General features: G+C 44.8%; 1 protein-coding gene across 1 annotated transcript in view; it reads left to right on the forward strand.

Moving 5' to 3' along the window:
- The window catches only part of CDH3 (cadherin 3), a 47,112-nt gene that overhangs the window by 3,421 nt on the left and 15,704 nt on the right, over positions 1–27,987 (forward strand). Inside the window, exons 3-7 of the mRNA XM_018062190.1 lie at positions 24,245–24,327; positions 25,898–26,023; positions 26,255–26,410; positions 26,496–26,640; positions 27,692–27,867. Of these exons, the coding sequence (XP_017917679.1) occupies positions 24,245–24,327; positions 25,898–26,023; positions 26,255–26,410; positions 26,496–26,640; positions 27,692–27,867 (686 nt within the window). The remainder of the gene's footprint in view (positions 1–24,244; positions 24,328–25,897; positions 26,024–26,254; positions 26,411–26,495; positions 26,641–27,691; positions 27,868–27,987) is intronic.

Below are 27,987 nucleotides of genomic sequence, written 5' to 3' on the forward strand. Positions count from 1 at the left end.
AAAGTAAAGACAAAGGTGATGTGGGAAGAAGGAGGCTGTGTGGTATTGGTGCAGTGATTAAAAGTGAGTGGCTTCAAGTGGTCTATACATCCTTCACGGCGAATGGTTGAGAGAAGCAGCTTAATTACAGTAAAAGACATCCAGCACTTCATTACGGCCCCTGCACAAGTTCGACTCACCCTTAGTCAGCGTTGGGTAAGATTAAAGCTAACCCTCATTAGCTCTGGTAGGAGACTTCAAAGTTCAGTAATAAATCTGACTGAGCAGGAGTTAACTTCAAGATGGTTTTGCTTATTTCAACTTGTATAAAAATCGCCTTTTGTTTTGGAGCTGCCATTATGGGCTAGGCCCTCTATTTACATGTTATTTTTTCAGTAAACATGTATTTAACAGCTGCATGTATCAGGCACTACTCTTGAACTATGGCTAAAAAAATGAACAAAACTAAGACCCTGCCGTGGAGGAGCTGACTGTCTTAGATTAGTTATTTTTTATGCTTATAAGTACCTTACCATAAAGGTGGTGATATCTCCCCCTCAGCTGTAAAATGAGGGTAAGAAACTTGGCAAGAGGTCGCCAGGGTTTACACCCAAGGGGATTCCATGGTGTCCAATAAATCTGCCTCTGTGGAATGAATAGGTGGGAACTGGGGCTTCTAGCCCACCTGTCTTGCCTTCCTGGCTCAGCAGCCAAGTAGGGTTGGTTGCCAAAGCCTGACGTTTATCACCATTAGCTGGTGCCTGGGGAGCAGGTCTCAAACCTCTAGTCTCCCTTCCCACCTCTTCACACGGCACTCTGTTCCTAGGTTACCCGTGCAGGGTGCCCTCACCTCCCTGCTGTGTGAAGAAGGCATGGCCTACCACAAGCTTGAGTTTCTAGGAAACCATAGCTCTGCAGAGTGTTTGGAGGAGGATGGAGGAGGAGGAGGAGGAGGAGGAAGAGGAAGAGAAGGGCCTCTTTCCCCAAAGCAATGGAGTCCTCTGTCCTGAGGCTGAACCATCTCCATTCAAAGAACCACTGTAACTGAACATTACACTTAAAACACCTGTGTCCCTACAGCACACACATTAAGAAACAGCATTATCAGCACCTCAGATGCCACTTCCCTCCCCATCTCTACCCTTCCCAAGAAAACCACTATCAGGACTTCAAATACCATGGATTGATTCGCCTGTATTTGAACTGAATATCCTCTTGGATCTGGCTTCTTTCATTGCACATTCGGGATTCTCGCATAGTTCTGGATGTGGTTGTGGTAGACTGTCATTCCTCCATAGTGTTCGTCATGGGACCATCCACACTCCTGCTGTTGATGGACATCTGAGACGTTTCCATTTTTTTTTAGCTATTACAGCTAGTGCTGCACGAACCCCATTGTTCAAGTGAAACTGTAGAGGCGGGTTGGTTAGGTGCATACCTGGGAGCTTAATTGCCAGGTTGACTGAGGATTACCTGGGATCTCAGCACAGTGGCCGAGTACTGAGATGTCAGCTTTTCTGTGTCTTGAAGTTGCTGAGCCTCTTCTGGATTTTATCTACCATCCCCTTCTCCCAACAGTCTCCTTCCCAGACCCATCCCCTCTGGGTTCCTGCTTCCCACCTGGCCCTGTGCTAAGAGACAGCAGTTCTTTATTAAATACCTGATCACGTCCTTTGTATTGAGGGAGAAATCCTTTCCTTTATTTGTCCTTAAGCTCATGCTTGTCGTGCTCCCCCAAAGTAGAAGGGGAATCTGGAAATGGCCCTGAATTTCTGAGGTGAGAACATTTTCCTGGGTGGAGATGTCTGTCCTGACTAGCATGTGGGTGGGTGGCAGCCTTCTCATGTGGCCAAGGTGGTCGAGTCCAGCTCCTCCCTCGTCACTGAGGCAGTGAGGTGTCTGAGACTCAAGGCCAAGCTGACTGGTTGTTGTGCCGCCAGCAAACGCCTGAGTACCTGCTGGGTGCTCGAATTTCACAGGCAAGCAAGGCCTATAGCTCCTTCACCTCAGTGAGCTCCCTAACTGCAGGAGGAAGCAGATCAGTCACCAGGCAATTTTAATAGTGAATCCTTCATTCAGCAAATATCTATTGAGCACCTACCAAGTGTGAAGCTCTAGTCTAGGTGCCAGGTATACCTTGGTGGCTTTGTAGGCCCTTCCACCTACTAGTGGGGAAGATGGACAAAATAAGTTTTTTATGTATATATGTAATCAAGGGAGAAAAATATAGAGTCACATATGAAAGGCTGCTGGAGTCACATATGTTCTCCTGGAGGTGGAGGGCACCTGGAGGAAGTGATGTCCAAGGCAGAGGCTGGGGAAGGGGTTTGGACATGAGGGGTGGCAGGGAGTGTTCCTGCCAAGGGAATAGCATAAGGGGTCCAGGAACTTAAACATGTTTAGTCTGGCAGGACCATGGAGTGTAAGGTGTGGAGAACAAAAGCGAAGTAGAAGGGTCCAGTCCAGCCCAGAACTTCATCCCCCATGGGAGAGGCAGCATGGTGTTTGGGAAAGGCAGGAGATGTGGCTGGAGTTCCAGGTGTGCCCTCATGGAGGCCAGTGTCTCGTATGTCTCCTCTGGATCCAGGACCCTGGGCCCACCTCCACCATCCCTTCTCGATTCCCGACTTTTCCCAGACCCAAAGACATGGTCAGCCTCAGCTGAATCTTCCCCCTCCTTTCGTTTAGTTAGCTGGCATTACCAGGCAGCACGGCTGGCACGGAAGGGCTTTCAAACAAAACAAATCAGAAAAAAAAAAAAAAAAACAACCTAAATACCATTTACTGGAGCGCTTACTGAGTTCCAGAAACTACACTCCGTACTTTATGTAATAAGCCCCTTAATCCTCCTGAAAGCCCCATGAGGGGAGCGGAATTGGCCCCATTTCACTGGATAGGAAATCTAGGCTTGTGACTTTGTAACTCCTCCAAGGTCACCCAGCCAGTAGATTGTGGAGTCAGAACTTGAAGCAGGCTGGACTCGTGAGGTACTTGGGAGTCAGGGTTGTGAGTCCTCTGGCCTTAGCCATGCTGGGGAAGATTGGAAATGGTTAACATCTGACCTGAGACCTCTGAATTCCTGTTCCCTCCACAGGCAGGCCTCTGTTAATCACCAGGATCTGGAGTGGTGGGGGAGGGGCTGCGGAGGGGACAGTTCCATCCAGGCCCCCAGCCTCCCTTTTCAGATGTGGGGGAATAGGGAGCGCCCAGATACCAGGCCCCACAGCGGACAGTGCTCTCACTGTCAGTTCTGGTGGTTCATCTCCTCCCTCTCCTCACCCCCATATTCACCTGCTCCCAACATCAAGGACCTCCCCTAGCCCTGCTCTGAGTGGGGGAGCTTGATATCAGCAGCACCCATCCTGCTCTCCCAGCCAAATTTGGGCACCCATGAGGTTGCAGGTCTCCTAGAACATCGGTAGCCTGCAAATTCCTCAGACTGACCAAAATCCCTCCAGGCTGCAGCTGCCAGGGTCCTGATGAACTTTGGGGTCCTGGGGTCCTGCTGTTTGCTCAGTGAACCGAAACACCTTCTCCTGGGGAGGAGAGCCCAGTGAACACTTTCCTTCCTCCCTTTACCCCGTCTTTGAGCTCACAGCTGTGGCTCTGTCACTGCCATCTGAGGAGAGGGCTCAGAGCCAGGGCCACACAGCTAGGAGGCGGGAGGGCTGGGTGCTGCTTCCCACTCTCAGAGCCTCTGTGGGCCACACAGAACCCTAGGAGAAGGAGAGAGCGGTCCTCCCTCCGGACTCTGACTGTCCCAGGGGCTAGATTGGGAATGGAGCCAGGGAGGCGTGAAACCAGGCTTTGTTCTTCCTCCTCAGTCTCAGTAACCACACTCTTCCTTGCTTGAGAGCACATGGGATCAGCTTGAAACTGCGTCTCCCTTAGCAAGAAGGCTCAAACCTGTGCTGGAGACTAGAGACAGGTTGATCTTGCCCAGCAGGGAGGTCAGACCTCAGGGTCTCACGTTAACTCTGCTTCCTCTGGAATTAATTGTATGCCTGTGGGTTTTTCTGAGAAGATTCCTCCCCCAAGTTTGGAAACTAGTATATCCCCCACTGGAACAGTCTTCCACCCTCCCCAGTTCACGTCCGTTCAGAAGTTGTTCGGGCTCTTGTCAAAGGACACGCCTGATGGCATCCATCTGGGTGCCGGCGAGGGAGACCGGGCTTCTGGGCCTCAGGCAGGTGCTCTGGTCCCAGCTCCTCAGCCTTGCGGCCCTAACTCCCCTGTGTGGGGAGCACCTCCATGGCTAGCCCTGGACATGGTTGGTCAGATAGAGGGCAGGGCCGGAGGGCTCAGCTGCCATCCTGGGTGTCTTGCTTAAGGCCGCCTGCCTCCTCCCAACGAGCCCCATCTTGTTGTAGCTTCAGGCAGAGAGAGAAGACAGCTACTTGTGGGCTCCCCGCACACAAGCCAGAACAAGATGCCAGGCCCACACCCTGCCCTCACCCCAGAGTCAGCTTCAGCCGGGGCTTCCCACCAGGGCCTCAAGACCTACTATTTTCTGGTCTTTTATGGTCTTTTTCCGCTTCCAGAATGCTCCTGCATTCTCCAACTGGAACCCAACTGGGTTTGAGTCAGTAGTTTGCAAGCTTGGCTGACTGTCAGAATTGCCTAGGGAGCTTTCTATTTCTGTCACACCTCCTTTCATATATAGTATTTTATATAGCTTGTGTAGAGTTGGGCTCACTGGCTGGGATTTCACATTAATATTTGTTCACTGCAAAGACAGTGTTTTTCAATAAAATAATAGCATGGACTATGTGACAGGTACAGCTTCTTAGCATTTTACATGTATTACCTTGTTTAATCACCATATCATGCCTTGAAGTAGGTACTGTTACCACCCCATTTTACAGATGAGGCCTCTGAGGCCAGAGAGGTTAAATAACTTGCCCAGGATTGTGAAAATAGTAGACAGCAGAATTTGGATTCAAATCTAAGCTGCCTGAACTTTAACCATTGAGCTCCACTGCATCTCAACAGAAGCAAATAAAAAATAAACACGTGAAAGTGCTTCTCTTCCTCAGTTCTGCTCCTGTAGGATAAGCACAGTTAATAGCTGAACATGAATCCTTGTAGACCTTTTTCTTGACAACGAAATTAGGTGTGCACACAGGAATTTTTATAACAAGGATTGGACCTATATCACACTTACAAGCATTCTACAACTTACTTTTTCTTTTTTTTTTAAAAACTTAATGACTCACACACATCTTTCCAGACTGGTAAATACACTTCTATCTTGCTTTTGATAACTCCATAGTCTTTCTACCTGCCAGATATATCATGATTTATTTAGCTAACCCCCTATTTTTATCTTCTGCAGACGTGGAAGTAGGGGGGAGTTACCGTAAAAATTGTGAGGTGTTTGGATTTTTAGAAATCTAACTCTTAGGAATCACCTTATTAGGAAAGACTGCTGCAGAAAGACGACTGGATAAATTGTTCCTCTTGACCCCATTCAGATAAATTAAACTTTTATGTTTGAATAATTCCTTCAAGACAGACTTTGCAGTAAGCCTAGTAAGGTTACTATAACATTTAAAAATCATGAGTTTTCACACTAACCATTGTTTTAAGATTTAATTATCTGAATGTTTCAAAAGCATTTGAAATAAAAAATTCTAAAAATTTATATTGGAGAACTCAGATGTGAACTATCAAATGTATTAGCACTTGTATTATTTTCCTTGGATGTTAAAAGCTTGAGAGTGTGATATTTATCAAAGTGAAATGCACTTTTTCTCAAGTTTCTCTTTAGTTTTCAAAATCTAGTTAACAAGCATTTTGATGAATAAAACTTGATTTCCATTCCTAAAGAAAATACTTATTTCTGACCTTATTTTCTGAGAGGTGCTTATGGATTTTTTCCTTAAACTCAATATCACTGCAGTAAACAGTCTTGTATAGGGTGACTGCACTGATGTTAAACATTTACCCTTGAAAACCTCAAATAATTCATAACTCCCATGATTCAAGACATGTCCTCTTATGAACATATGTGAAGTGTACATGTGTGGAATAAGGGATTTATTTCAGTTCAGTTCAGTCGCTCAGTCATGTCCGACTCTTTGCGACCCCAAGAACTGCAGCACACCAGGGCTCCCTGTCAATTACCAGCTCCCAGAGCCCACCCAAACTCATGTCCATTGAGTCAGTGATGCCATCCAACTATCTCATCCTCTGTCGTCCCCTTCTCCTCCTGCTCTCAATCTTTCCTAGCATCAGGGTCTTTTCCAATGAGTCAACTCTTCTCATCAGGTGGCCAAAGTATTGGAGTTTCAGCTTCAGCATCAGTCTTTCCAGTGAACACCCAGGACTGATCTCCTTTAGGATGGACTGGTTGGATCTCCTTGCAGTCCAAGGGACTCTCAAGGGTCTTCTCCAACACCACAGTTCAAAAGCATCCATTCTTCGGCGCTCAGCTTTCTTTATAGTCCAACTCTCACATCCATACATGACTACTGGAAAAACCATAGCCTTGACTAGACGGACCTTAGTCGGCAAAGTAATGTCTTTGCTTTTGAATATGCTATCTAGGCTGGTCATAACCCTCCTTCCAAGGAGTAAGCGCCTTTTAATTTCATGGCTGCAATCACCATCTGCAGTGATTTTGGAGCCCCCAAAAATAAAGTCTGACACTGTTTACACTGTTTCTCCATCTATTTCCCATGAAGTGATGGGACCGGATGCCATGATCTTAGTTTTCTGAATGTTGAGCTTTAATGTTAAGTTTTAAGCCAACTTTTTCACTCTCCCCTTTCATCAAGAGACTTTTTAGTTCCTCTTCACTTTCTGACATAAGGGTGTGTCATCTGCATATCTGAGTTTATTAATATTTCTCCCGGCAATCTTGATTCCAGCTTGTGCTTCTTCCAGCCCAGTGTTTCTCATGATGTACTCTGCATAGAAGTTAAATAAGCAGGGAGACAATATACAGCCTTGACGTACTCCTTTTCCTATTTGGAACCAGTCTGTTGTTCCATGTCCAGTTCTAACTGTTGATTCCTAACGTGCATACAGGTTTCTCAAGAGGCCGGTCAGATGGTCTGGTATTCCCATCTCTTTCAGAATTTTCCAGTTTATTGTGATCCACACAGTCAAAGGCTTTGGCATAGTCAATAAAGCAGAAATAGATGTTTTTCTGGAACTCTCTTGCTTTTTCGATGATCCAGCGGATGTTGGCAATTTGATCTCTGGTTCCTTTGCCTTTTCGAAAACCATCAGATGCTTATAATTCACTAGTCTCTCTTGTTTTGAAATTATGTCACTTTTTACATTTTTCTCAATTTGGGAGATTTTAATTTCTTCAAACTTTGCACGCAAAGTGAGACTTTAGTATTTCCAGCAACATTTCAAATTTTGACAACTGAAATCTGCAAAAAATGTAACTGTGTGGAGCTCCAGAGCCACTGTGCCTGTGTTCAGTCTGTCTGCTCACTAGCTGTAGAACCTTGGATAGATTTGCTCAACTTCTACGCTTCAGTTTCCTCATCTATAAAATAGAGTAATAACGAGAATCTTATAAGGCTGAGTTAGTGTATAAAAAAGCATGAAATAAATAAATGTTAGGTGTTAGCAGTGGTAATAATAGCCATGTTGCTACAGCTAGACTAGTTGTTAGACACATATCTTTAGACTGCATTCCTGCAGGCAAAATTGCTGGGTCAAGGGACTTTCGTAGTTCATTCAACAATTACTGAATGCCTACTTTGTGTCAAGCACTGTGCTAGGTGTTGAGATTTAGTAGTAAGCAGATTCTAACTGTCTTTGCCTTTGTGTATTATACAGACTAGTTATGGGAGCTAGGCAATAGAGGTAAACATGTAATTACAAGTTGTAACAAAACCTGTGGAAGAGAGTTACCTGGGCTTCCCAGGTGGCTCTAGTGGTAAAGAATCTTCCTGCCAATGCAGAAGAGGCAAGAGACACAGGTTCTATCCCTGGATCGGGAAGATCCCCTGGAGTAAGAAACGGCAACCCACTCCAGACTTCTTGCTGGTAAATTCCATGGAGAGGAGTCTGGTGGGCTACAGTCCTTGGAGCTGCAAAGAGTTGGACAAGACTGAGCACAGGAGAGTTTTTAATAGGGGAAACTGACCTACTTTGGGAGGGTTGAGGGAAAGTTTTCCTAAGAAAGTAATTTTTGAATTTGGGTCTGGAAGATGTTGGGAGGTAACTGGGTAGCATTGGAATGGGAATGTAGGAGACACTGAAGGAGCAGGTGTGCAAATGTCCTGTGGTAAGGGTTATGATGCACTTAAGAGGGCCACTGTGGCTAGACAGTGGAGACAGGGACTGGGCACACTAGAGATTTAGAGATTTGGGGTTTATCCTGAGAAGAGTGGCACATCACTGATAAGTTTCAAAATAGGAAGTGGTCTTATCCTCTCAAATGTATCATCTATAGAATTTTTAAAAGATTCTCCTTTATTAAAATGGAGAATAATGTATTCATTTAGGCTAAAAATTATATAGTAAATACTAAGCTGGGGGAAGGAGAGATGGAGAGACATGAGTCTTGGCAATTGACTGGCAAGGAAAGTCTGAGGGAGAAATGGTCAAAGAAAAAGATGCTAGATAACCGTAGGCTATGCACTATGCTAAATAGTAACTCCTTTAACTGAAATAGGTATTACTGGCATCATTCCCATCTTATAGATAATGGAAACATATTGCTCAAAGTCTTGTCACTGAAACCAACATTTAAATTCAGTACTCTAGACACAGACCTTGGGCTGCTTCTGAGGCCCAGATTTTGGGTTTGTGTAGCTGAGTACATGCTGTGCCCTTCCCTGGGAGACTGGAAAAGGACCAGATTTAGGCCAAGAGCAAAGAAGATCATGAATTTGCTTTTTGACATAATGATTTTAAGATTATGGATTATGCCTTTAAAGCATCAGGGGGGAGATATTGAAAAGACAAGTATATATGTTGGTCAGAAGAAGGATCTGGGCATTTAAAATTTTAATACATACTCTGGAGTGCCCTCAAAAATCCATACCAATTTACCTTAAAAGAAATAAAGGTGAGAATCAGGAACTTTGAAAAAACAACAGTCTTCCCTGGATCCACCTCCAGAAACTGATTCAGTAGAAGTGATGGATGGGCTGGAAGCAGGGAATCTGAATGTTTTTTTTTTAAAGTTCTCCAGGTGATTGTATCAGTTATGTTTGGGAACATTGTTGTGTGATAGCATGAAGACCATTGTGAAGAGCTAGGTGTATCTCTTTTAGAGAGAATATAAAAGAAAGGGACAGATTTGAGAGATATGAATGGAACTGTGGCTCCTCCCCGCCCCCAACCTCCTTTCGCCCCTTGGCTTACAAGGATCTTAGTTCCCTGACCAGGGACTGAACTTGGGCCACCAGCAGTGAAAGCGCCAAGTCCTAACCACTGGACTGCCAGGGAATTTCTGAAAGCATGGCATTTTGAATTTAACTTCCAATGCTTGTCTTAATGGCAGTTGATCCATTTTTTTTTCCCTTAATTTTCTGCTTATCTCAGTATTTCAAATGACCTTTACCTTCTTGGTTTTTTTGTTTTGCTTTTAAAATCACTATCACTAGTTTTGAATACTTATTTGTGCTTTGAAAAGCACAATGCATTTTATTTGGCTCTAATCAGAGCCTGGGTATGTATGTGTATGTGTGTTCTCATTTTAGAGACTAAAAATAATTTGTTGAGTGCTTACTGTTAACAGCTTAAGTATGAAGTGACCTGCCCAGGCTGCAGGGCCAATGTGCAGCACTTTTGCCCACCAGACCCTTGATTGATATCCCAGAGGTCCCCGGTCAATCTCCAGATCTCTGCTCTCATTCTTTAGGTGAGGATCACTGACAGCGTGCTAACACTGAGCTTTGAGTCAACTGTCTCTGGAACTCCCAGAGTGCCGTGGAGTACAACTCAGCTTGGGTTTCTCTCTGGAGAGTACAAGGGAGGACCCAGCTCCCATGGGTGAGAAGAACCTAAGTAACATTATTTAGGTCTTTCCAAAGAGCTTTGTGCAGAGAGGCAAAACTTCTCTAGAAAGAATTGCTTCCTCCTCAACAACATGGAGTTGCCATATAACTTTACTAGGCAGAGGTGGGCAAAATCACATCTCTTTCTGATTGCAAAACATGTTTACTGTGAAAAAAACTGGAAGAGGAGCAGAATGGAGGTCTACCACCCATCAAGGACTTTAGTTATTTCAAACAAACATTTTCAATAGATCTTCCACATCCGTTTTCCTAACCAAGTCTTCCTTGAGGATATCTGAGGGAGAGGAGTCCCATTGCTTTATCGCCCCACAGCTGGCCCTCCTGACTTGCTTTCTCAATAATCCAGCTTCATTTTCTACTTCTGTGAATCAGAGAAGGGCTTCGTAAAGCCATTCCTTGCACAAACAGGCATTTGAGAATGCCTTTCATCAAATGCTTCAGCTCTAGCTCTGTGCTTGACTCTTTAGCATTCCCCACGGGGGTGATCTGGTGGCGATGGGTCATCATGTACACATCCAAGGCAGCGGGTCCTCTTGTGCTGCTCTCAGCATTTGGGAATCAAAGTTTGGCTCCTCTGAGAATGCCAAAACAGCTACGGCAGGACACTTGGGATGCTTCGTCTTCCAACATACCACGGGACAGCCCCTTTGGGCTCCCAGCATGCCTCACAGGCTCCCCATGTCCTGCCCCTGCCACCCAGCATGCCTTTTGGCCTCCGCCTATTGGCCTCCTCAGATCAGATTCTGCTCACCCTCCTCCATCTTGAACTTTGGCTTGGAAAGTTGTTGGTTGTGGAGAGAAGTAGTCTGCCTTCCTGGCAGCCAAGACTCAGCTCCACCCCCACCATTTTTTTTTACAAGTATAAAAATATTAATATTTTATGTTGTAATTGTCAGGCTCAGGCTATAAGCTATAAATGGCTGTTTTTATGATGTGTTTTTTTCCCCTGAGCAGACCACTGTTTTTATTGATATTTTTTACAACATTGAAGGCTGTAGATGAGACGTTTGGGCTACTGTAGCACACAGACTTAAGTATTCTGTTGAAAGTTAAGTTGCTGAGACTTTTGAACACTAAGCAACAGTCAGTGAACATTGGTGCAGGCATGGTTTTGTCACATCTTGGTTGATTTCCTGGCACAATTCCTTGATCAAAGGATTTCTTTAAGGCTTAATTGCCAAAAAGTTTCTGCCAATTTACATTCCTCTAACCCTCTAACAATATTTAGCAGCATCCATTCCCCAAGTATTTCACAACACTTGTCCTTTTAATTTGTGTTTCTTAGTAAGTGAACTATTTTCTGTGTATGATTTTGCTCAGGAAAATGCCAGAATCTTCACCTGAAGGCAGTTCCATACACTTTCCCTCTCACCTTTTTATCCTAATCCATTAACAAAAGATAGTTATAGCTACAAGGATAAATTTGTTTGCTTTATAAACTAGAGGTGTCCCTAAAGCAAACTAGAATGGAAACATCTTTGACAGTATCTCCCCCATTCTCCAACAAGTTGCCTTTTGGCTGTAACAATTTTAAACTGGTATTATTCTTTCCTTCTCATCAAGATGTCCAAATATCAATAGGGAAATTGTCCAGGATTGATCATTTGAAGGACATTTACCTCAGAATGATGGGTGGTTTTATTTTGCCATAACATCCAATAAGGTTGGACATTGGGACTACATAGAACCTCTATGTCACGGCTGAGAAGACAAGCTTCTGACTTTCAAGGGTGTGCCCTTGTGAGTTTGGAGGTGTCTACTCAATTCCAACCTAAAAGCAGGCCTGAAATGAGTTCTCAGTCTAGTATCCATTAATTCTTAGAAGTCTATTTAAAAAGCAAAAGCTTTCTTCTTTCAATGGCTCTAGTACCCCAGGGACTCAACCCTTCCTGACCAGGTTTTACAGTGCTGCCTGCTCAGGATCTGAGTCCATGCTTGGCAGTATGGTCTCTAGAGAGGAGCTTTGAGCACAGGCCAGGGACTCCTGGTTCCACTGAATGTTTCTATCTAGCAGATATACTAGAGCTCTAATCTAAAAAAAAAAAGAAAGATTTTTTTTTTTCTCTAGAAGTAGCCTCAGGTTACTAACTCCCTTCCTCAACAGTATTCTAGGAATTGCATGTGTTGTGTGTGTGTGGTTTTTTTTAATATTTATTTATTTGGCTGCACCGGGTCTTCATTGCTGCATGTGTACTCTTAGTTGGTGCATTTTGGATTTAGTTCCCTAACCAATGATCAAACCCAGGCCCCCTGCATTTGGTGCCTGGAGTCTTAACCACTGATCACCAGGGAGGACCCTGGTACTGTGTATTTAGACTCAGTGCTGAAACCTATCAATTTATATTGGTACAGATGCCTGCCTCTTCATCAGGTTCATAGACTTTATGATTCAGAATCTCTGCAGGAGAAACAGAGTTTAAAGCAGTCAAATCACTTTAAGGTCCTATGTGGGTGTGAAAGTAAGAGCTATGTTTAGGTCTCTTGTTTTTCGGCCTTACAGTCTAAACTGTTGCCCCATGTGCTCATCAGTGCTCACCAACTTGCCCCAGAAACAGTTTGCCACAAGCCCATTCATGCCTCCATGACTTGGCCAAGATTCGTGGCTTGTGGAGATAGACTTCAATCAGGAACGGGAATCAGCTTACTTCACTAGCTGTTAGAAGGAAGGGGAGAAGGGGGATGAGTGATGATGAGACCTGGTTTCAGATCAATTTCATTTTGAAACCAGTGATACAAGCCAGCAGTGCCAGGAAGCATCTGGGAGGAAGTTGTAATGATCTGCCCCAGGGCTTATTGCTTACCAGCTTCTGTGTGACTCACGGCTTGCGGAGAACACTGCTCATGTTTCTACAGGTGCCTCAGCACGTTTCCCTGGGCGGGTCAGCTTGCCTGTGAGACCGCCGTCTTCCACCTCTCCCAGTAAACCCTGGAGTACCCTCTACAGAACAGTCCTCTCCAAGTGCAGACTGAGCCAGCACCCCGGGACGCGCTTTGGTCCTGTGGGCTCCTTTCTCCTCTCGATGGTTCAGCCTTCGGGTAAAGCTGCATGGCTGTAGCTAACCCTGTGCCTGCTTTGAGAGATGGTTTCTCTATGGTGCAGAGAGAGGCCTAGACTTGGAGTCAGAAACCCTGGTTAGTTGTGAGCGGGCTGAAGGTCCCTTTTATTGAGGGCTGACTCTGGTCCAGACATATTGCTCATTGCTGTGCGAACATTATGCCACTTATTTCTCCCAATAATCTTATGAGCTAGGTATTATTCCCATTTTCCAGATGAGAAAACAGCTTCTGTGTGTTCACACAATGTGGATGTGAACCAAGTCTTTGGGCCTCTAAACCCCACATTATTTATTTGTTCATTGGCTGCACTGGGTCTTCAGTGCTGCGCTGACTTTCTCTAGTTGCGGTGCGCAGGCTTCATCGCGGTGGCTTCTCTCGTTGTGGAGCACAGCCTCTAGGTGTGTGGGTGTGGGCTTCAGTAGCTGTGGCACATGGGCCTAGTTGGCCTGAGGCATGTGGGATCTTCCTGGACCAGGGATTGAACCTGCGTACCCTGCATTGGCAGGCAGATTCTTAACCACTGGGCCACCAGGGAAGTCCCCAAATCCTATATTCTTTGTTACTCATCTGCCTCTGCCTCTCAGATTTGAAATCTGGTCCTGCCGCTTCCTGGTTGCGGGGCTTCATCTACTTCGCTCTCCTCTCTGAAACTGTTTCCTGAGACATTTCAACCCCAGGGCAATCTCTCGTTTCCTGAGTTGTCAGAATGGGATGGTAACAGCCACCTTGCGGGTTATTCTTTGAGGACTTGGATAGGAAAACACTTAGCTGGGTGTCTCGGGCAGAGTGGGTCTTTGAAACTTGTTCCTGCCTGCCTGACTCCTGCGCCTGGATTGTATTCTGCATCCTGCTGAACGTGGGTGAGAGCCGATGGGACCAGGCCCACTGGTGCTGCTGAAGTGTGCAGTCTGAGTGGGAGGCACGTACACCTGGAGTACATGACTATTGACGTCTCCTTGATTGTTGGCACTGTCCCCTCTAAGAACAGATGGACAGCCCAGATAAAATGCTCCAAATGTTTGGAACCGTAAAGCCATGGGAATGTGCCAGCAAACAGGGTAGTGAAGTGTGCTGTACATTCCTGGGGGGCTGATTTTGTAGGCAGCAGGAAGAGGGTTTCTGGGTTTCTGGCAGCTTTTAGAGTTTGGGGAATGAAGGCATCTGAGCAATAGGAGTGGCAGTCCATTAGCTCCCTGCTGGATAGGAGAAGATTGGAGAGTTCATTGAGAGTCTTTTACTAAGTGAAAAAGCTGACAGGCTTATCTGGCCAGCACCTCGGCTAGCTGAAGACTCTTCCCTTAGGAAGTGAAAGTGTTAGTCGCTCAGTTGTGTCCAACTCTTTGCAACCCCATGGACTGTAGCCTGCCAGGCTCCTCTGTCCATAGAATTCTGCAGGCAAGAATACTGGAGGAGATCTTCCCAACCCAGGGATCAAACCCAGGTCTCCTGCATTGCAGGCAGATTCTTTACTGGCTGAGCCACCAGGAAAGAGGCCTGTTTTAAGAATAGGACAAGTGATGGTTAATTTTTTTTTTAATCAGTGTTTGAATAGCTAATGCATTCATGTCAGTCAGAATTCAGGGAGGTACACAGTAAAAAGTCTCTTTACTCTTTCTCAGCTACTGACCTCTCCACCCATAAACCCAGTTTTTGGGATCACCTTCCAGAAATATTCATTTTAAAATACAAATGTTACCATGGACTATATTGTTCCATTAAAAAAAATTAACAATATATCTTAGAGGTCTTTCCATATCAATACACAGGGGCTTCCTTATCTTTTATAGCATTTTTTTAATGGCTGTATAGTGTTCTCTTGTATAGATGGTGAAGTTAAGTGAAGTCGCTCAGTCATGTTGACTCTTTGCGACTCCATAGACTGTAGCCTACCAGGCTCCTCCATCCATGGAATTTTCCAGGCAATAGTACCGGAGTGGGTTGCCATTTCCTTCTCCAGGGGATCTTCCCAACCCAGGGATCGAACCCAGGTCTCCCGCATTGTAGACAGACGCTTTACCATTTGAGCCACCAGGGAAGTCCTTGTATAGATGGTATCATAACACAAAGTTACTCTCTGATTGATGGACATCTAGGTTGTCTAGACTTTAGCTATTACAATCAATGCATTATTGATCAGTTTGGTAGATAGCTGTGGAAAGGTGATTTTGGACAAGAGGCAGTATCCTGTAAGAACTTAAAGGTACTTGGAGATACATGTTTGTGTTCCCCAATGCATCCCTAGTATTTAGAAGAATGTTGGGCACTTAAAAGCAGGAGTAAATGCTAAGGAGCAGAGGCTGTGCTTTGCTGGAGCAGCTGTGAAGAGATACCCCACGCCCAAGGTAAGAGAAACCCAAGTAAGATGGTAGGTGTTGCAACAGGGCATCAGAGGGCAGACACACTGAAACCATAATCACAGAAAACTTGTCAATCTAATCACACTAGGACCACAGCCTTGTCTAACTCAATGAAACCAAGCCATGCCTGCGGGGCAACCCAAGACGGGCGGGTCATGGTGGAGAGGTCTGACAGAATGTGGTCCACTGGAGAAGGGAATGGCAAGCCACTTCAGTATTCTTGCCTTGAGAACCCCATGAACAGTATGAAAAGGCAAAATGATAGGATACCAAAAGAGGAACTCCCCAGGTCATTAGGCGCCCAATATGCTACTGGAGATCAGTGGAGAAATAACTCCAGAAAGAATGAAGGGATGGAGCCAAAGCAAAAACAACGCCCAATTGTGGATGTGACTGGTGATAGAAGCAAGATCCGATGCTGTAAAGAGCAATGTTGCATAGGAACCTGGAATGTCAGGTCCATAAATCAAGGCAAATTGGAAGTGGTCAAACAAGAGATGGCAAGGGTGAACGTTGACATTCTAGGAATCAGCGAACTAAAATGGACTGGAATGGGTGAATTTAACTCAGATGACCATTATATCTACTACTGCGGGCAGGAATCCCTCAGAAGAAATGGAGTAGCCATCATGGTCAACAAAAGAGTCCAAAATGCAGTACTTGGATGCAATCTCAAAAATGACAGAATGATCTCCGTTCGTCTCCAAGGCAAACCATTCAATATCACAGTTATCCAAGTCTATGCCCCAACCAGTAATGCTGAAGAAGCTGAAGTTGAATGGTTTTATGAAGACCTACAAGACCTTTTAGAACTAACACCCAAAAAAAATGTCCTTTTCATTATAGGGGACTGGAATGCTAAAGTAAGAAGTCAAGAAACACCTGGAGTAACAGGCAAATTTGGCCTTGGAATGCAGAATGAAGCAGGGCAAAGACTAATAGAGTTTTGCCAAGAGAATGTACTGGTCAGAGTAAACACCCTCTCTCAACAACACAAGAGAAGACTCTACACACGGACATCACCAGATGGTCAACACCGAAATCAGATTGATTATATTCTCTGCAGCAAAAGATGAAGAAGCTCTATACAGTCAACAAAAACAAGACCAGGAGCTGACTGTGGCTCAGATCATGAACTCCTTATTACCAAATTCAGACTCAAAATGAAGAAAGTAGGGAAAACCGCTAGACCATTCAGGGTATGACCTAAATCAAATCCCTTATGATTATACAATGGAAGTGAGAAATAGATTTAAGGGCCTAGATCTGATAGATAGAGTGCCTGATGAACTATGGAATGAGGTTCGTGACATTGTACAGGAGACAGGGATCAAGACCATCCCCATGGAAAAGAAATGCAAAAAAGCAAAATGGCTGTCTGGGGAGGCCTTACAAATAGCTGTGAAAAGAAGAGAGGCGAAAAGCAAAGGAGAAAAGGAAAGATATAAGCATCTGAATGCAGAGTTCCAAAGAGTAGCAAGAAGAGATAAGAAAGCCTTCTTCAGCAATCAGTGCAAAGAAATAGAGGAAAAGAACAGAATGGGAAAGTCTAGATTTCTCTTCAAGAAAATTAGAGATACCAAGGGAACATTTCATGCAAAGATGGGCTCGATAAAGGACAGAAATGGTCTGGACCTAACAGAAGCAGAAGATATTAAGAAGAGGTGGCAAGAATACACGGAAGAACTGTACAAAAAAGGTCTTCACGACCCAGATAATCATGATGATGTGATCACTCATCTAGAGCCAGACATCTTGGAATGAGAGGTCAAGTGGGCCTTAGAAAGCATCACTACGAACAAAGCTAGTGGAGGTGATGGAATTCCAGTTGAACTGTTTCAAATCCTGAAAGATGATGCTGTGAAAGTGCTGCACTCAATATGCCAGCAAATTTGGAAAACTCAGTAGTGGCCACAGGACTGGAAAAGGTCCGTTTTCATTCCAATACCAAAGAAAGGCAATGCCAAAGAATGCTCAAACTACTGCACAATTGCACTCATCTCACATGCTAGTAAAGTAATGCTCAAAATTCTCCAAGCCAGGCTTCAGCAATATGTGAACCGTGAAATTCCTGATGTTCAAGCTGGTTTCAGAAACGGCAGAGGAACCAGAGATCAAATTGCCAACATCCGCTGGATCATGGAAAAAGCAAGAGAGTTCCGGAAAAACATCTACTTCTGCTTTATTGACTATGCCAAAGCCTTTGACTGTGTGGATCACAATAAACTGTGGAAAATTCTGAAAGAGATGGGAATACCAGACCACCTAACCTGCCTCTTGAGAAATCTGTATGCAGGTCAGGAAGCCACAGTTAGAACTGGACATGGAACAACAGACTGGTTCCAAATAGGAAAAGGAGTATGACAAGGCTGTATATTGTCACCCTGCTTATTTAACTTCTGTGAGAGTACATCATGAGAAACGCTGGACTGGAAGAAACACAAGCTGGAATCAAGATTGCCGGGAGAAATATCAATCACCTCAGATATGCAGATGACACCACCCTTAGGGCAGAAAGTGAAGAGGAACTAAAAAGCCTCTTGATGAAAGTGAAAAAGGAGAGTGAAAAAGTTGGCTTAAAGCTCAACATTCAGAAAACGAAGATCATGGCATCTGGTCACATCACTTCATGGCTAATAGATGGGGAAACAGTGGAAACAGTGTCAGACTTTAATTTTGGGGGCTCCAAAATCACTGCAGATGGTGACTGCAGCCATGAAATTAAAAGACGCTTACTCCTTGGAAGGAAAGTTATGACCAACCTAGACAGTATATTCAAAAGCAGAGACATTACTTTGCCGACTAAGGTCCGTCTAGTCAAGGCTATGGTTTTTCCTGTGGTCATGTATGGATGTGAGAGTTGGACTGTGAAGAAGGCTGAGCTCCAAAGAATTGATGCTTTTGAACTGTGGTGTTGGAGAAGACTCTTGAGAGTCCCTTGGACTGCAAGGAGATCCAACCAGTCCATTCTAAAGGAGATCAGCCCTGGGATTTCTTTGGAAGGAATGATGCTAAAGCTGAAACTCCAGTACTTTGGCCACCTCACATGAAGAGTTGACTCATTGGAAAAGACTCTGATGCTGGGAGGGATTAGGGGCAGGAGGAGAAGGGGACGACCCAGGATGAGATGGCTGGACGGCATCACGGACTCGATGAACGTGAGTCTGAGTGAACTCCGGGAGATGGTGATGGACAGGGAAGCCTGGCATGCTGCGATTCATGGGGTCCCAAAGAGTCGGACACGCCTGAGCAACTGAACTGAACTGAACTGGGCACTTAGGAAACACTCAACTTGTTCTTGAATGAATGCTGTGTTGAAGAACTTGATTTTAGAATATGACCACCCTGGGTTCCAATTCTCCACCACCCCACCCACTGGCAAATTGTACCAATCAATTTTTTAGATTAATTTTTAATTGGGGGATAATTGCTTTACAATATTGTGTTGGTTTATGCCATACATCAGCATGAATCAGCCATAGGTATACGTATGTCCCCTCCCTCTTAAACCTCCTTCCCACCTCTCCAAATCCACTCGCTAGTTGTACAGTGTTGGGCACACCATCTCACCTCTGAACTCCCATTCTCTCTGGTGGTGTAAGAGTCCGTATAAAGTTCTGAGCTTTACACATTTGTGTTCTGTGGTTTTATCTTACTTGATACTCAAGATGACACTGTGAAGTCAGTCTAATTTTCATCTTCCAAATGAGAAAACCTGAATTCCGAATAAGTTAATCCAAATTCTGCATCAACACACTGATGGCTCCAGCTTCTGGAGTTTTGAGGAACCTTGCATGTGTCCTTAACGCTTCTTTAAGCCACGCTGAATCACCTAGTGACTTGAAGTATTCCCTTTAAGCTTTTCTTCTTTTTACCTCAAGAAGAAACTGTGTTTGGTCCTGCCATTCTTGAATACATCTTTTAATAGCATACTTCTCTCCTTTCAAACTAAGGGAAGGTAGGCTTTAGGCTCAAAGCTTTAACAAACAATTGATTCTGGGGCTCCAGAGAAGTCAAGTGCCTTTCCTAGGCTCACCCAGCAAGTTAAGGTCACTGCCTACACAAGAATAGGTCTTCATCTCCATTACTAATATTAACAGTAGACCCAGCAATAATGCTGGAGAAGGCAATGGCAACCCACTCCAGTGTTCTTGCCTGGAGAATCCCAGGGACGGGGTAGCCTGGTGGACTGCCATCTGTGGGGTCACACAGAATCAGATACGACTGAAGCAACTTAGCAGCAGCAGCAGCAGCCATAATGCATTTTCCTATTTTTCAGCTCTTTACATTTAGTCCTCACAACACTAAGAGATTTACTTTTATTATCCCCAAATCTAGTACTTTTCTCCAAATATCACATTGCCCCACTGGGCATCTAAAAATCAATCTTTGCTATTTCAATAGATGGAGAAGGACAACAGGTAATGGGGGCTGGGGAGGAGATGAGAAAACATACTCTCAAGTGTATCAGAAAGATAACCGTAGTGGTTTAAAAAAACAACTCCATCAGGGCAGGTCTAGGTACCACTTGTAGCTCTTGCATTTCCTAGCCATGTAACTTTAGTGAATTCGTTTAACCTCTCATTTTCCCAATTTAGAAAATGGGTGCTAAAATCTACTTCTTAGGGTGCTTGGTGAAGATTAAGTGAGAAAGTATAAACATGTTAGCTGTAAATAATAGTAATTCATGACGGGAGGGATTCCTGACTCTCGATGGATGCCTGTCGTATTCTAGGCAGCTAGGGCTGCCGTAACAAAGGAACAAGACCTGAAGGGCTTAAACACAGAGATTTATTTTCTCACAACGCAAGAGGCTTGAGGTCCTGTATCAGCACGGGCCAGCAGGGGTGGTTTGTATTGAGGAATCTCTCCTTAGCTGGTAGATGGCAGCCTTCTCCATGTGTCTGTACACAGTCTTCTCTCTGTAACTGTCTTGTATGCAAATTTCCTCCTCTTCTTAAAGGACACTCATCATGCTGGATTAGGGCCCACCTTCATGACCTCATTTTAATCTAATCATCTCTTCAAAGGCCCTTTCTCCAAATATGGTCACATTCTGCAGTACTGGGGGTTAGGGCTTCAACATATGAATTTGAGTGGGTGGGGACACAATCATGTTAAGAGAAAACTTGGACCTAGAGAAAAATAAGAAAATAAGTTGCTGGTAACTCCAGCCATTGGAAAGCTTCATTTCCTTCCGTGTTTGTTTTTCCTGTGCAGAGTTGTATATACTATATGTGCAGTTTTACATTCTGCATACTGTATCTTCATAGCACACGAACTTCTCTAGATAATTTAAAACTCTTACTATAGGGATTTTCCTGGTGGTCCAGTGGCTAAGACTTCGCACTCCCAATGCGGGGGGCCCTGGATTCAATTCATGGTCAAGGAACTAGATCCTGCATGCCACAACTAAGAGTTTGCATGCTGCAACTGAGGATCCTGCACGCCACAAGGAAGATCCCACATGCCACAACTTAGACTCAGCACAGTCAAATAAATAAATAAATTTGGCAGGGTCCCCATGGGGATCTCCCTGTGCTTGGGGCCCTTCGGAGCTGACTCAGGCCTAGATCTCTTTTTCCCCTCCTCTCGCTAGCCGAGCATGTTGTCACAGCCCAGGACTTCTCAGTGGGGATGTCATCAAGGAGGGAGAGCTGGTTTCTAAGTAATCTCTTTCTCACGGGCACATTCCAGCTTTCCCATGAAGGAGCCTGCCTTGTGTATGAGCTCTGGGGCGCTGAAGTCAGGTCTGTGTGCTTTTAAGACCGTTTCCTCCCCCTTCCATTTACAACTCCTCTCCCTGAAAGATGGCCAGTGTCTTTAAGTTCTTTCACCCAGTTTTACCTGCTTTAGAACTTCGTGTTGATAGAATCATGTATGTGTCCTTCTGTATCTGACTTCTATCACTTAACCATGTTTGTGAGATTCATTCATGTTGTCATATGTCCTTGTAATTGATTTATTTCATTATTGAATATTCCACCACAGTTCTCTTCATTCTACCTTGATGAACATTGAAGCTGTTTCCAGTCTTAAGCTATGATAAATAATGCTGCTCTCAGTATTATACTTGTCTTTGAGTGAGTGGATCTTTGTTGTGTCTATACCTCAAAGTAAAATTACTGGGACTTGGGGAGCATGTATATTTAGTTTCAGTAAATGCTGCCCAGCAGTTTTCCAAAGTGACTATCCCATCTTGCATTCCTACTTCAGCTTGCTTCTTTTCTTTTTTATTGAGGTAAAACTATGCATAACAGAAAATCTACCATTTTAGCTCTTCTAAAGTAAGCAATTCAGTGGCATTAAGTACATTTAAATTGCTGTGCAGCTGTCACTTCACCATAGTCCATCTTCAGAACTTTGTCATCATCCCAAACAGAAACTCCATACCCACTGAACAGTAACTACCCATGGCCCCGCCAGCCCCACGTAACTTCTGTTCTACTCACTGTTAATTTGAGGATTCTAGGTACCTCATATAAGCACAGTCACTTTTGGGCCTGGCAGGCGGTACAGTGGTAAAGAATCTGACTGCCAATCTAGGACAGGTAGGAAGCTCAGGTTCGATCCCTGGGTCAGGAAGTTCCCTTGCAGTAGGATATGGCAACCCACTCCAGTATTCCTCCCTGGAGAATCCCATGGACAGAGGAGCCTGGCAGGCTAATGGCAACCCACTCCAGTATTCCTCCCTGGAGAATCCCATGGACAGAGGAGCCTGGCAGGCTACAGCCCGTGAGGTCGCTGAGTCAGACACGACTGAGCATGCAGGCACATAATGACATTTTACTTATCATAATGTTTTCAAGATTCATACAAGTTATAGCATGTGTCAGAACTTCATTCCTTATAAAGAATGTATACTTATACATGTGTGTATATATATTCATTGTATGTTTAGACCGCATTGTGTTTGTTTATTACGTCTTCATGGACACTTGTGTTGTTTCCATCTTTTGGCTATTGTGAATAGAAAATGAAAGAAAGTGAGGTTGCTTAGTCTTGTCCTACTCTTTGCGACCTCGTGGACTGTGGCGTTCCAGACTCTTCCATCCATGGGATTCTCCAGGCAAGAATACTGGAGTGGGTTGCCATTTCCTTCTCCAGGGGATTTTCTTGACCCGTAGATTGAACCCAGGTCTCCTGCATTGCAGGCAGACTCTTTACCCTCTGAGCCACCAGGGAAGTGAGTAGGGATACTATGAAAATACATATATGAGTGTCTGTTTGAGTTCCTACTTTCAGCTCTTTAGGGTGTAAACCAAGAAGTAGAATTGCTGGATCATATGGTAATTTTATGTTTACTTTTGAGCCACCAAACTTTTTCCCAGTGGCTGCAGCATTTCACATTTCCAATGCAGAAGACTTCATCTGTCTTTATATCTTATTTACCTTTTTTTTTTTTGCCTCCCTAGTAGGTTTGAAGTGATACCTCACTGTGATTTTGATTACTGGAGTGAGTAGCCTTTCCCTTCTCCAGGATATCGTCCCAACCCGGGGACTGAACCCAGGTCTCCCGCATTGTGGCGGATTCTTTACCAGCTGAGGCACAAGGGAAGCCCCAAAATGCTGGAGTGGGTAGCTTATCCCTTCTCCAGCACATCTTCCCAACCCAGGAATTGAACCAGGGTCTCCTGCATTGCAGGCAGATTCTTTACCAACTGAATTATGAGGGAAGCTCTTGTATTTCCCAAATGATAGTGGTATTTAGCATCTTTTCATATGCTTACTGGCCAGTTGTATACCTTATTTGAAAAAATGTCTTTTCACCTTCTTTGTCTTTTTCTTTTTAGACTGGGTTATGTATTTTTTGTTGTTCTTAAGATTAGGAATTCATTATATAGCAGAATATTATTTGGAATTCTGTTTTTTATGTTATATTCTTATATATTGCTTTGAATACTTCATGATGTTCACATTATTTGTGTAGTTTACAGTCTCTCATCTATTATTCTTTCTTTAGAGAAGGGTTTTTAAAACAATTATCATCATCATCTGAAACTAAAGGACAATTTTTCAAAATAGGACACTTGGGAGACCTCACCCTGACCTTTTCGTGGCACAGTACTCTCCCTGTGGGCCTTGTAGTGCTGCTGCTTAGGAAACTGACATAGGCCAATGTAAGGGAACCCCTGAGTCAGAGCAGGGTGCTGACAGGCCCAGAGGTACCCCCTGGCAGGTTTCCTAATTACATGCTTGTCCACAGGGAAGGGTGGGTAAGAATACTGGTTGTGAATACTCTCTAGTATATGCCGTGGGGTCAGGCTTCTGAACCTCGATTGTCTCTTCTTTGAAAAGGGGCTAATGCCTACCTTGGTAGCATAGTTGTAAAGATGAAATGGACCCAGGCTCCAGCTTGGCGAATGGTAGTTATTAACTCAGACTGCTTATTTAAAGGGTGGCCAAGCAGCGAGAATTCAGAAAGAACATGACAAGTTGAAACAGCCAAAGGGCATAAGAATGATCAGTGTGGGTGACTGCATAGCAGGATGCATATGGCATGTAGGGAGACATGTAGCCTTCAGAAATGCATTGACTCTTCTGCCTCCAGCTGTGACCCTGGGTCAGCTCTGGGTCTCGTGAGACTCCATGGGTCTCATGTTGCTAAATATCTGTTGTCTTGGTTCTTTGTCCTACAAACCTTGGAGTGGCCCTCCTTCTCAAGACCAAACTTGGGAGCCCATCTGAAACTCATATTTGGTCACACAGCTGGTCAGATGAAGTAAGTCAAGGCTCTTTCTGCACTGGCCTGGAACAGCCCTTGATCCAGTCAGGGGGCTGTTGGCAGGTCTTGGTTCCCATGAGGTAGCTTCCAGAAGCCCCCTCCTTCCTAATACTCTTTTCCTCCCTTCCCCACAGTGGTCTTCACAGACTGCCCTGGGCAAGAGGCGGCCCTGCTGACTGACGATGACTTCATTGTTCTGAACGATGAAACAGTCCAGGTAAAACACCGTGTGCACCTGCAGGACAGGAGAAAGGCGTCCTCCGTGCACACTCAGCTTGCTGCGGCCAGGAGTCCGGGGCTGCCGTGCCTGTCGGGAGCCGCGTTACCCCTGCAGAGCGCACAGGGTTAAACCGTCAGTTGCCCATAGCTCCGAGGGTGGGCAACCATCTAAGCAGGGCAGTGCTTGTTGTTGCCCAGTAGGGGGCGCCAGAGTCAGGCCAGTGGGGCTGAGAGCTGCCTTGTGAGTAATGGCCCAGTGCTCTTCCTCCCTGGAATTCCCTGTCCCATCTCCCTTTTTGTCTTTCCCACATCCTGAGGGTAAACCACAAGTGAAGGCGATCCCAACACGGGACAGTCAATCCCAAAATGGCAACCCACTCCAGTATTCTTGCCTGGAGAATCCCATGGACAGAGAAGCCTGGCGTGCTACAGTCCATGGGGTCCCAAAGAGTTGGACACGACTGAACGACTTCACTTTCACTTTCTGGGAAGATGGACCTGAAGCTCTGGGCCACATTTCTTTGTTTCTTTAAATTCTTCAAACAGCTAATATATCCACATGGTTCCAAAATTTTAAATATTGAAGTTATAGAACACATAACCTCCCCTTGTGTCTCCTCATCTGCCTAATGCCTTCTCCACCCCTCTAACAAAATACATAGGTTACCCTGTTACCAGTTTCTTTCCTTCTAGAACTGACTTATGTATTTGTTCTATATTTATATTAAATATATTTACGTATATTATATATGTGGATATAAAACAGACTTTTCCCTCCTCTTTTTTATGAAAAAAATAACATTTACACGGCTTCACTTTCTTTTTGTACTAAAATACATCAGTATATGTATGTACAACTAAGTCTCTTTTGCTGTACAACAGTAATTAAGGCAACATTGTAATTCAACTGTACTTCAATAAAAAAATAAACTAAAATAAAAATAAATAAAATTAAATTAAAAAATACATTGGTAGAACCAAACATTGTAAATCAATTATAATCCAATATAAAATTAAAATTTTTTAATATTTTATAAAATAAATAAGTGAGAAAAAAAAAATCAGTACAAGGCCTCTCACCTTCTCACCAGTAACCACCATTATTGGTTTCTCTAGTATCCCCCAAACTGTGTAAAGGCAGATATGAATATATGCCTTATTTCCCTACCCTTTTACACAAAAGATGCAACAATGCTTAGCACATATTAAGCCCTATATAAATGTTTGTTAAATAGAGTACTAAACTGTTAATATATTAATCTGTTCTGTACTGTGTTCTTTTTCATTTAAGTGTATATCAAAGATTTTTCCGTATCAGCACAGAGAGACCTTCCTCTTCCTCATTTTTCAAGCTGTATACAGTTTTCACTAGATGGATATATTATAGTGTATTTAATTGGGCCTTCTCTGTAAGTGAACACGTAGATTATTTTCAAGTTTTATTTTGCAATAAACCCATCTAGGCCTCTGACCTCTCTCCTCACCCTGAGCTCCTGTAGATGAGAGGACGGTAGGTGTGTTCCAGGTGTGTTTGCACACCTGGGTTAAGACATCTTCTCTCCCTGCAGGAAAGGAAAGCACTGAAGATCTCCCCACCCACACCTGTCTTACGAAGGCGCAAGAGAGAATGGGTGGTCCCGCCAATATCTGTGCCTGAGAATGGCAAGGGTCCTTTCCCCCAGAGGCTAAATCAGGTATGGCTGTGCCTTCCCCTCAAGAGGCTTGGTGGCTGCAGGGACCCTCATTCAAAGGCCTGAGTGTGAGGCTTCTTGCTGCTGAGCCCTGGGGCCTCCAGAAGGAAAGCCTCTGTGATGTGAGCGATTTCTGATCAGGCGATGCCTCTCTACCCCTCTCCATGGAGGGTTCTTTGCTACAATTGTGAGATCATTGTCATTTTGTCAGCTGTCATTTTCTTTTGATTCCAGCTCAAATCTAATAAGGACAGAGGCACCAAGATTTTCTACAGCATCACAGGGCCTGGGGCAGACAGCCCACCAGAGGGTATCTTCGCCATAGAGAAGGAAACAGGCTGGTTGTTGCTGAATAAGCCACTGGACCGGGAGAAGATTGCCAAGTATGAGGCAAGTAACCTTTAGCATCCAGCAGGGCCCCAGAGCCTGCTGGGGAGGGGAGTGCCAGACTGACCACAGACCTGTGCCCCCACAGCTCTTTGGCCATGCTGTGTCAGAGAACGGCGCCTCTGTGGAAGATCCCATGAACATCTCCATCATTGTAACAGACCAGAATGACCACAAGCCCAAGTTCACCCAGGATGTCTTCAGAGGGAGCGTCTTGGAAGGGGTGCTACCTGGTAAGGAGACTGGGGAGGTGAGGAGCTATAGAGGTCTCCTGGGCCCAGATCTGGCCTTGGGTCAACTTCTGGAACCATCTGGAGGTCAGCCATACTCTTAAAGGCTGGAAGAATCCTTGACATGTGATATCCTAGGCTGTACATTGGATCACCTGGGATCCTCTTAAAAATCCATATTCCCTCACTCCATCCCCAAATCCCTGAATAAGAATGATCCTAGAGTAGGGACTTTCCTTATGGTCCAGCAGTTAAAACTCTGTACTTTCAATACAGGAGGCATGGGTTCAACCCCTGGTTGGGGAACTAAGATCCTGCATGCCATGAGGTGCAGCTAAAAAAAAAAAGAGAGAGAAAATTAACTGGGGCAAAAGACCAGAGAAATAGGTGCACATTAATGACCTCACAGACAGGTGCTATTGGGGAGGACTCCTCCTCTTCCTTTGAGTTGTAGAAAATTATAGAGAAATGTGAATTGGTGAGGCTGCAGTAGACATTTTTAAAAGAAAAACTACCTTCAGCAAGATGGAGCCTCTTCCCCCCGTATTCCAGAAGCCTAGACGTGGTCAGGCCAGGTTGGAATGGTGCTTTAAAGTGTGGGAAACCTAGGCTCCATCTGTCTCGTTGCTCTGCTGTTTTGGCTTCGTTCCGAAGATCGCCTCATGAATACTGCTGGAGCTCCAGCTGTTACTTCTGGAAGGAGGGAACAAGTGGCAAGAGTAAGCCCCTTAATTCAGAAAAATGCTTCCCCCAAAGCTATTTATCCCATTCGTCACAATTCAGTCTCATGGCCACAGCTAGCTGCAAGAAGCAGTGGGAAATGGCCTCGGTTCCTGGTGGACCTGTGCCCAACCTAGAGTGATTATGATAATTATGTTTCTAAGGAAGTAGGGGAGAATGGGAAGTGGGCAGCAACTAACAGTCTCTGATGAGAGGGGAAGGTGGGTCCAAACTGGAATGCAGGGTCGAACCTCTCAGGGTTCCAGAAGTAGATGAGGCTGAAGTTGGCACTGGGAGGGCAGGGTGCTCACTCATCAGCCCTTCTCCCCTCCAGGCACTTCCGTGATGCAGGTGACAGCCACGGATGAGGACGACGCCGTCAACACCTACAACGGGGTGGTTGCTTACTCCATCCACAGTCAAGAACCAAAGGACCCACATGACCTCATGTTCACAGTCCACCGGAGCACGGGCACCATCAGCGTCATCTCCAGTGGCCTGGACCGGGAAGTGAGTGGCCCTTCAGGAAGGGGCTACCTGCCCAGGCCAGGCCCTGACACTCAGAGCAGAAGCCCCTGCCCCAGAGCCCAAGTCGGCTGGAAAGGGCTGCGGCCAGGGCCTGTATTGATG

The sequence above is a fragment of the Capra hircus genome, chromosome 18 (genome assembly GCF_001704415.2).
Source record: "Capra hircus breed San Clemente chromosome 18, ASM170441v1, whole genome shotgun sequence".
Classification (NCBI taxonomy): Eukaryota; Metazoa; Chordata; class Mammalia; order Artiodactyla; family Bovidae; genus Capra; species Capra hircus.